This window comes from Salvia splendens, chromosome 14 (assembly GCF_004379255.2).
Source record: "Salvia splendens isolate huo1 chromosome 14, SspV2, whole genome shotgun sequence".
Taxonomy (NCBI): Eukaryota; Viridiplantae; Streptophyta; class Magnoliopsida; order Lamiales; family Lamiaceae; genus Salvia; species Salvia splendens.
The window spans coordinates 19,775,906-19,786,087 of NC_056045.1; the positions used below are offsets into that span (position 1 = coordinate 19,775,906).

Here is a 10,182-nt window from a genome sequence, read left to right on the forward strand (position 1 = left end):
TTGTCCCTTGAGTTAGCCTTTGCTAGAGTAAAATTACTCATAGGCATACTCAAACTTACGATCAAAGCTACTAGGAGTATACTCCTAATGTAAACGCATATAATGAGGATGACTTACTCGATCACTGATTAGTCATAAGACTTAGTCAGTGTAACCCCAAGGACATTACATGAATGACTGGTAAACTAGAATATAGCGATTAGTCTTTCTCACGTACTATGGTATATCCATTACCTCAATCAAAGTCCTTCGCCATGGTTAATATGATATATACTTGCTATGCAAAAGCACAACTAATATCAAACTTAGTACACATCATAGCATACATGAGACATCTATCTGCAGAACTAGTCTCATTCTTCTTGTTCTCACTAAGTGTCAAACGACACTTGACTAGAGACAAGACAATTCCATCTTGAATGGTAAAAACCTTTTCATGGAATCTCCAATGCTAAAATGTTCCAAGCAATGTATGGATATAGGATTCCTAAGAGAATCTCAACATTCTTTCTAGCAATCTTGAAACACTTAGATGCTCAGAATGTAATTAGTTTCTCTTTAATCTTTTATCGTAAACTGGATAGACAACCAGTTTCCTATGCCAGATGCCAATCTTAGTTGTTTGCAACTTTTGTAGATTTCATCATCGTAGAGTACCAATAATACCATATTTAATGCACTTTCAACTTCCTTGTGCTTACAAACACACTTAAAGGGCACATGTCGAATTCCAAACATTTGACAATCTCGCTAAAACACATACTCTGATTTAGATGCATGCCTAAGACCATAAAGGTCTTCATTAGCTTCTAATCATGTGTTTCTTGCCCTTTATGACATACCCATTAGGATGTTCCATGTAGATGATTTCCTCAAGACTTCTATTAATGGAAAGCTATCTTGACAATCATAATACATACATTCTAATTTATGTAAGTTCTGATAGACAGTAGGATCAAACAAATCTTGGCACAACGGCAGTGAGAAGATGATATTTCTCTTTGGGCATAGCCCATTGTCAGTGTCTAGCCATTTGAGATCCATATTTACACTTGCAATTATACTAGCTCCCACTGACTGACACAACCTGTAGGTAGTATTGCAAGTCTTGTAAAACATGTTGTCTATCTAAGATTGTAGTTTGGAATCTATCACCTTTTCAAGGATAAATATCCAAATGAACCAATTTTACATTGTAGTTAAAGGGATTATGTTCAAGTTAATCTAAGACCGAGTCTTGCGACACTCTTTGACCCATGAACTTGTTATGTTCCTAGGAACGCTCCCACTACGACATGGTTCATACAATCTTAGGTGTTGAAGTTGATTTTATTAGCGCAAAAGTTTCTAATGGTATGACTCTTTGGTAATGTGGAAAATTCGATATCTCTCTTTGTCCTGAGAGTTATCACGCTGTTAGGCTTTTAGTTCCTCTCTTGATCTTCAAACAAGAGTTCTATCTTTGAAGATTACAGAACTTATAATCTTACACCATTTGGGACAACCTTAAAACATGTCTGATCAGTACTCAACTCCAATTACTTGGATACCTTTCCAACATGCATTGGAACAACATTACACCTTGAGATGTGCTAGACTAGGGTCGCTCTAGTCCACAACTCGTGTTTTGTAGAAGGTACTGATGATGGTAGTTTCTTTAAGGTGTATCTCGTTATATCTAACGCTTATCCCATCAATGATAAGATTTTCATGAGTACAACTCATCACTTAATCAAACTTGTCTTAGAAAGACTTCGATTCCTTCTTACATAACTATCTCATTCTTCAGAAGAACGCTTGGATTCGTCAATGGAGGTTAGGCTCCCACTACTGATCATAACCCATTGCTTGTCTCCTTATGGTGTAAACCAGTAAGACTTGCTAGTCTTTCTATGTTGCACTTCTGTAAGCGATCTGAATCGAATGATTCTCACTTATAGTGCATCAAACAGACATTCTCGACTTTCAAGCTATTTAACAAACAAATCGTTAAAATCTTGATGGTCTGGATCAGTCTGAACAATAGCTAAGTATTTTCTTGGCCTTAAGCCTAAGAGCCATAAATACTTTATCATTTATTGTTTAAGAAGTTGATGTGTTGTTTCATACTCAATCTTGTTGTATTTGTATCGTTTCAATACTATGATGCCTTAAACATCAACCATAAAACAATAATTGAGCAAAAATAGCTCCCACTGCAACAAAAACCTAACTGGATCAAGATCTCTTACTTAGAAGTTGCATTTCCATGTAAGTCATTGTCCTTCTTTAAAAGAGGTCAATCCAACTTACAAAACATCTTCACTCGCTTTAGACAAACTTTGATGACAATTCAGGCTCTCCCATTTCCATATCTAGTCTTTTGTTCAAATGAACTAGGACTTAGGAAAAATGCAGCCTTCATGAATTCGTCATCTATCATGTTACTTTCCTCTAACAGTAATATTACGACTAATATTCTGAAGGTTTTCTACTTTTTAGTTAAACCTTCTTGTAGTCATTTCTTATTACTTTAGGCGATTACTTGAGTTAGAAAACTATTTGAGTGATCAAAAGATTCCTCAAAACATTCTGTCCCTCTAGGATATTCCAATAGAATCATCTTGACAAATTTTATTGACATCCATCTTTCATCGTCACTAACCAAGACTTGTCGTGCTACTTAAAAGAAAATAGCTTGACCTTATTCCTCAAAGAACTTGTCAAGTACATGCAAGATGCATTCTCGAACAATCTTCGTGGAATTATGTCGAGGAAATGGAGGACATGAATCAGTGAGTATAAACTGCAAGTTTTAGCGATGAGAATCTTATCCATTTACGTTTCCAGTCTACATAATTTTGGCATTCGAGTTTATTTCTTTGAGGATCGCAGACAAGATACTGAATGACATAATGAAGATTTGGCAAATAAACTTATTATCACATACTTATGCTCAATACATAATCACAAATAACCACAAAACAATTATGTATTTTGCAACTGTAAAATTAAAATTTTGTACCCTCCAGAGGAAGTCAATACGCATTAAAATCTTACAATTTTACTGGTCACAACACCGACGAATAGTCCAGAGTGAGTGCTTAGAACCGACTGTAGTACCTTAAAGTGAGTGCAGCCCACGACCAGTCTACTAAGCAAAAGACTTAGGCTTTGTTTACTTCTTATGCATTTAAATGTTTATAAAACATCTTATAAACGCACAAGCAAACACAATGTAATAATATATTGATTCTATTCGTGCAAACTGCTCGAATGATACTGAATCGGGTCAAAAGTGGATTGTAGAGTTTTTCCGTACACAAGCAAGATTCTATTCGTGCGAACCCGCTCGAAACATGCTTTTCAGTATACTAAACCTAACAAATAGTTTTTATGTGAAAGGAGGTGGAAATTGTTTGTCTTGCCATGTTTTGTGTTTTGATGAACCTATCTGAAGTGGCTTTTGCCATGTATGTTTAATCGAATTCGGGTCCCAGTAGGGCCGCAAACCCTGCTCGAACTAGTGTACACCCTGTAGATCGTGTGCTATCTCTTTGGACTTGGCCGGTCTAGTGACTTGGTTCGTGGCCACGTTCCTTGTCATGTATGTTCAGATATGGTGATGATGAATGTGGATGGAAAATGGTTGGCCAACCGAACTTGTGAAATACTCCCTATGTCCCATTAGAAATGCAACGTTTTCCTTTTTGGGACGTCCCACTAAAAATGCAACATTTCCTTAAAAGGAAAAAATCAGGGAATTTTAATTACTAATTAAGGCTCACTAATTAAGTTCATTAAGCATTAAAAAATAAAAAAAAAACTAGCAGACCCTACCCTACCTACTCTACAATCACTTTCCGTCTACCCTCATTTCTCCTAGACGATGGCTTAATTTCTCCGCCGCCAAGCCTCCGACGACCCTGCGCCGCCATGCCTCCGACGATGACAAAGCTTCCCGCTTTCCCATGCACCTCCGAAGACTGGAACGCTTCACGATGTCTGATTCACCTTTCTCGCCGCTTGATTTCCCCGTTCGCCTCCAGGATTTCAGTCATCGATCGTCTTCCACAGGTCAGTCCTAATTTGCTCTTAATTTCTCTGTTAACTTAAATTTCTGAATTAATACTTGATTTCCGTGATGCACCTCTGTTTTCTGGATGCGTCTCTTATTGATCTGTGTTTGTAATTCTGTGTTTTGTTTACATTTTTATTGAGCAATTGAGAATGGTGATCGAAATTACTTTGGTGAAATTGATTTGATTATGCCTTGAAATTTTAGTGAGGATTCGAAATAGGCAGATGCATATTGGTTTCTATGTTTGATGTTTCTTCTCGTCAATGCTTATTCCCAATTGAAAATATAACATGTTTGGTAGACGAAATGCAAAATTAGAATTCAGTAAAAACCTTAACATGAAATTTTGGTACTTTTTTTAGTTCTTTAACTTTATAATCTCTTGTCTCTCATTTTCTAATTCATTCAGAAATTGTTACTCCTTTACAGATCACATCTGATTGCAATCTTTTGGTTTATTAAAAACAAGATTAGTATGTACTCTTATCAGAGAAATTGTATTTATGCTGATTTTTGCATTAAGACAAAGCAATAAAGAGATTCCAAAACATGAAATTGTATTTTTGCATTACTAATATGAAATGCTTAAGTATGGACGGCAAATTTGGCAACCAAATGTCAAATTTATTCAAGCCAAAAAAATAGAATTAATAAATCTAGTCAATATATTCACTTTTACTCTCTCCTTTAAAACATCCACCAATTTTTTCTCTCTTTTACTTTTCTTTCTACTTTAAAACATCCACCTACTTTTTCCCTCTTTAATCATTCAAACTTTTCTCTTTCTTACTTTTCTCTCTCCTTTAATCACTCACTTACTTTATTCTCTCTCCACTTAAATTCACTAAACCATCTTGCATAAAATCTTGTGCCCAAAAGGAAACGTTGCATATTTATCGGGACGGAGGGAGTATATGTTTTTGTGTACTTGGGTTCTTTTAATTAAAACCTCCAAGGTCACTTGATTATGGCTTGACAAACTATGTTTTGGCATGTGCCCACTGAGTGCATCAAGTACTCAGCCCTGCATATTGTTTTTCTTAATGTGCAGATTGAGTGGCGATGGACGTGGAGGATGTTGAGCAGAGTTCATGGATTGTTTTGTCATGAATAATAATTGTTGGATTTGTCGTGTCTTCATACTCGGCATTTTTCGTGTCTTGAACGCTTCCGCTAAGAGTCCTTTTCTTTAGAATTGTTTATTCGTGGAAAGTCTAACTCGTTTGAAAATTGTTTATTGTTCATTCTTTATTTACTTAGAGTTGGTATTATTGTTAGGATAATATTAGACGTTTTCAAAGTTAATCCAGTTATTAAATTTTTGGTCAAATGTGTATGTTTTTCTCTTTCTTCCCCGCTTCTTTAATCCTCCCTTAGTCACGATTAACCGTGTTTTCTATCATTAGAAAATGTGGGCGTGACAATAAATCTGGCGACAATCTTTTTATTAGTTATTAAATAAATATGTAATTTTCTAAACTATTTAATTTTTTATTAAATATATAATAGATTTCGATAGTTATATTAATTAATAAATTTTACTATATAGTAATTTTTAATTATTTTTATTGACAAAGTGTCATGGGTAATGTGTAATTTAGATAAAAATATATAGGAATGATTGAAAAATATAAAAAGTAAGTGGGTAGGGAGTATTCTTTTGGGTTTGAGTTTAGTGTAAATAGTTAGAGTAAAATCAATATTTGATGTGACATTTACACAAAAATGGATTTGAATTTAGTGTAATAGTTGGAGATGCTTTTAGTGCGAGATATGCTTTAAAGTTTAGTGTAAATAGTTAGAGTAAAATCAATATTTGATGTGACATTTACATAAAAATGGATTTGAATTTAGTGTAATAGTTGGATATGCTTTTAGTGCGAGATATGCTTTAATGAAAAATGGCTCTATTTATTAATTTGTGTACTCTGTTAACGTAGATAATGATGAATAATAAATAGGTATGCAAAATGAGGAACATTATTTCCATAAAATAAAATTAAAGAAGTCATACACTATTACGTGGAGATCTCAAAATTTTCGCAATTTATTTGAAACGAATGTTGTAAGTATTAAGTATAATATTATTAAACCTGAATCTCTTGGAATGTCTAGAATTGGCGGATAAATAAAAAGGGAAGATAATTTTGCAGGTAATATTATCCCCTTAATTCTTAAACAACTAGAAATTTGCGGATTGTGCTAATTATAAAAGTATCAGTATTTTAAAAATAAGTCAATGAGATTGGGAAGAGTCCAAAACTTACAAAAAAGATTAAATTTTTAAAATCAATATTTGCTGTGGTTTCTCAAGAAACGCGTTTACTTGCACCAGCACAGATTAGTTGTTGCAGTCAAAGGCATTAAGCTCTGATGATTTGCAATCTTGAATGTTATTTCCACTTTGATTAGCAACAAATATTCAAACACAAGAAGAAGAAAATTGAAATGGAATAAAAATTGGATCTTTTCATATGGAATTCACCCCATTTCTTGGGATGGAAAGAAGAAACTTATTACGTTCCTGTATGCAACATTATGAATGAATAATTGAATATTATACCACCTATTTCTTTCCTTTGTATTCACAGAAAAAGAATAAAAGAATCGAACTAGTGCTCAAAAAACTGGCTTTAGAGGCTAGAACTGCATCCGAGGCCCGCCCGAGAAAGATTGCTCCCGGTTGGTGTCGTTGCGCGAGAAGGGAAGTCAAATCTGAGGCGTCGTCTGCTTCTTGGAGATAGATTCAGTTGCTCCAAGGCATGAGTCTGGAGCCCCGCGGGATAGTCTCTAAGGCACCCAATCCGAGGTCCAGCTCCCGTGCTCCACTTGCAAGACAGTTGCTTTCCCAATTGGTACGACTTCATCCCCTTGTGTGAGTTGATTCGTTTCAGAATGGATTCCTCCGGGATAGTCTCATCTTCTTCCTCGCAGATGTTTGTCTCCTCTTCTGCTAGGATTAAGCTTCTGCTCGGCGATTCTCCTGTTTTTACTTCAACCTTTAGCCTTTCGTCTCTGCTTGGTATCTCGAGCATAAGGTTACTGGAGTTATTTCGTGTGTTTGACTTAGTCGAGTTAACGCCTTCTTCTCCCCCTCCCGAGCTAACCTTCAGGAAGCTGGAGTGCTCCACAATGTGTTCTTCCATATCCAGTTGCTCTCGTTCAGTCAAGTCGTCTCCGGAGGAGATGTTTCTCATATGCTTCCCTACTCTATCTCTATCTTCATCATCCACAGAATCAAACTGTAAACAATGCAATCAACACTATTCAGCACAAAACTCATGAAACCAAATCCACAACTTAACATACAATCAGGCTTGGTTGTCTCGTCTCTACCTCAACTTTATCGAGATCCACATCGTTATCCTTGAGAAATGACAGCAAATTTTGAAAATTTTCGGCTGTAGGCCGGTAATGTCCACTGTGAGGCCAGACCGCCTGTTGATATCCGAAAATTAGCATTGTTCAATAATCAAATGATTCAAATGGGAAAGAAGAATGCAGTGCTAGCAGATACGAAGATATACCTTTAAGACGCCCTTATCAGCTACTATCCTCCCAGCAGCCAACGTGGCTCCTCCGGCCAAGAAGCTAGAGTGCTGAAACGAGCCTTTCTTTTTCTTCCCCACGTATAAGGTCCTGGATGTGCTAAGGACAAAGATCCACTTGCAACCCTTTGGTTCGTCAATGGTGTCGATAAGCTCCCCAGTTTTACTGTAGAGGAGCTTCCCGTCCTCCACTGAAACTTCATAATCCTCTCTCTCCCTCTGCAAACAACAAATAACAGGTCACTACGCAATCCTCAATGAACATGTCAATAAAAATCAAGCTTCAAATATGTTTAAACGCACCGGTCCAAGGTACTTGATGCACTGCTGTTGAAGCTTAGAGCGAGGGCACTTCTCCGTGATATTAACTTCCTTCCCCTCTCCTATATCTAGCCTGCACGATCGCAACCATTTCATTAGCTTCACCACAGTGCGAAAAGGTCATCAAGCATTTCAGATTCTAGATATTATTACCAGTAGAAGAAGGGCTCTTTGCTTTGAGAATTCAACCATTTCGTGTAATAGAAATGCAGATTGTGGCCATAACGGTGTCGTGGATCAATCTAGTAAACAACAAAAAATCGAAATCAGCATCTACTCCTCATCGCTACTGTATATAAAACCGTAGCAACAACTAACAAGCATACTTACAGCTTCAAGCCAGTGTTGCAACGCAAGTTTCTGAGCTTTGCTGTTCTGCGATAAGCCTTTTCCCACCTGAAACGAACAAGAATTAAAATCAAATCACATGTCATTACCAAATTGGTGTAGAACAAGTTCACAGGGAAGCAAGCAAAATATACCTTGGCAGCCCTTGTTCTTGCTCTTGACCAACGAGAGATTGCTGTCTCGTGCTTCTCAATATCGAAAAAGGAAATGGAGCTCCTCTTGAGCTCTGCAAAATCCAACACCTTCCACCAGCTCTGCTCAATCAGGACAGCACAATCAGCAAGCTTTCGCCTAGTGCGGAAGCTCTTGTAAACCTTCTGCAACTTTATAGCAGCCTCGTGTTTGGGGCTGTCCAAGATCGGTGAACGAGGAGTGGTATTCCTCACCAAGCTACCCGATCTAGACAAGAAACCAACCGATTCTAGGCCCGTGGAGCTATCATCCACTTGAGCCTCAATGGTTTGAGCTTTCTTGGCTCTGAACCTAAGAGATCCTTCTCTCAAGAGCTTCTTCCCTGAGCCTAATGACTGCAGCCTTGCAGGCTCAATAAGCTTCCCCTTAAAGCTCGAAGATCGAACCGTTGCGTTCCTCTCATCACATTCTAGTTTGAATGAATTTGCAACCATTGACTCATATCCATTCTCCAAATCAAAGAAGAAACTAAGTGGACATGAACAAGCAACCCCCATGCAATTTGGATGAATGGAAAAAGATTGCTTTATGTGACCTGTTGAGGAACAATTCTTTCAGTTCAAAATCAATACAAAACCAACAATCTCTTCAGTTAAATAATAATTCTAAATTTTTGAAACAAAACAAAACCATATGGTCCATATCAAGATTTATCATTGCACCATTGCATAGTTATAACATCAAAACACAAAAACAGAATCATGAGCAATATATTGTCTTGGATTTGGTGGTGAATCACACACACACAACCAGCAGTCCCTTCAGTTCAATAAACAGTTAATGAATATGAGAAAATCATATGGTGCAAATTTGCATATACAAATCAAAATGGGACTCCACCATATTCATTATTCCAATTGCCAAACACACTTTGAATTGAAAGAGATTATTCAATCAAGTCAATAATAATTAACACAAAGCCCATTCACAAAAAAAAGAGAGCGAAATGCAAAGAAGAAAATCCAAATTTTCATGTTTTGGAGAGAAATAGAAGCGAAAATTGGAAGGAAAGAGAGAAAGGAGAAATCTTTGTACCTGAATGAATGTGAAGGTAGATGGATCTAGAAATAGATTAAATCAAGAAACGGCAAAAAGGGTCTCTAATTCAGAGGGTTTTTATTGGTATCTGATTTGTTACACGCTAAATGTAGCTGTGTTCTTGGGCTTCTACGAATGCGAGTGTGTATATATATATATATATATCGACGAAGCAGAGCTGTACTGAGGTGGGTGGGTGTAGAGAAGCACGTGGCATACACCTTCAAACACTGTGGTAGTGTAGTTTTCTTTTTACCATATTTTTCCCTCAAACACTGTGCAGTGAAAAATAGTTACTCCTATATTTTCATTGCTTTAATTATTAATTAAAATTATTCTTTATAAATTTATTATTTAATAAAGAAGATCCTATTTTTAATCATTTTACTCATTTTACATTAAAACTTCTTTTATGTGCAATCAAAACTATTTTTAATAGACGAAAGTAACAATATTCTTCTTCGATAATTATTCTTTTATTTTTGACTGAGTCTAATTTTCTTGTTTTTCCAATAATTCAAAATTCATGAGGTTCTATTCCAAGGTGACAAATATGTAGTATCGGAAATTAAATTATACCAACAAATAATTTGTGGCTCTGAAAATATATACTCACTCCATCAGTCCCAAGTTATTTGTTTCATTTCGTTTTTTGATAAAAAAAATATTACTATC

General features: G+C 36.2%; 1 protein-coding gene across 1 annotated transcript; it reads right to left on the minus strand.

Annotated features, from left to right (window-relative positions):
* Nucleotides 1-6,506: 6,506 nt before the first annotated feature.
* LOC121764811 (IQ domain-containing protein IQM2-like) lies at nucleotides 6,507-9,631 on the minus strand. The gene is made up of 8 exons (XM_042160838.1): nucleotides 9,505-9,631; nucleotides 8,412-9,004; nucleotides 8,260-8,325; nucleotides 8,083-8,171; nucleotides 7,912-8,002; nucleotides 7,588-7,827; nucleotides 7,397-7,498; nucleotides 6,507-7,302 (listed from the first exon to the last, which is right to left on the minus strand). The coding sequence occupies exons 2-8, from the start codon at nucleotides 8,964-8,966 to the stop codon at nucleotides 6,694-6,696; spliced, it is 1,752 nt and encodes a 583-aa protein (XP_042016772.1). The 5' UTR covers nucleotides 8,967-9,004; nucleotides 9,505-9,631; the 3' UTR covers nucleotides 6,507-6,693.
* Nucleotides 9,632-10,182: the final 551 nt, after the last annotated feature.

Bases quoted from the DNA above. Each gene is read 5' to 3' on its own strand.
- LOC121764811 (XM_042160838.1), bottom strand. From the start codon at position 8,966: ATGGGGGTTGCTTGTTCATGTCCACTTAGTTTCTTCTTTGATTTGGAG. The intron at 8,326-8,411 runs GTATATTTTGCT...TGTTCGTTTCAG, and splicing joins CAAGAACAAGGGCTGCCAAG to GTGGGAAAAGGCTTATCGCA. The intron at 8,003-8,082 runs GTAATAATATCT...GCGATCGTGCAG, and splicing joins AAAGAGCCCTTCTTCTACTG to GCTAGATATAGGAGAGGGGA.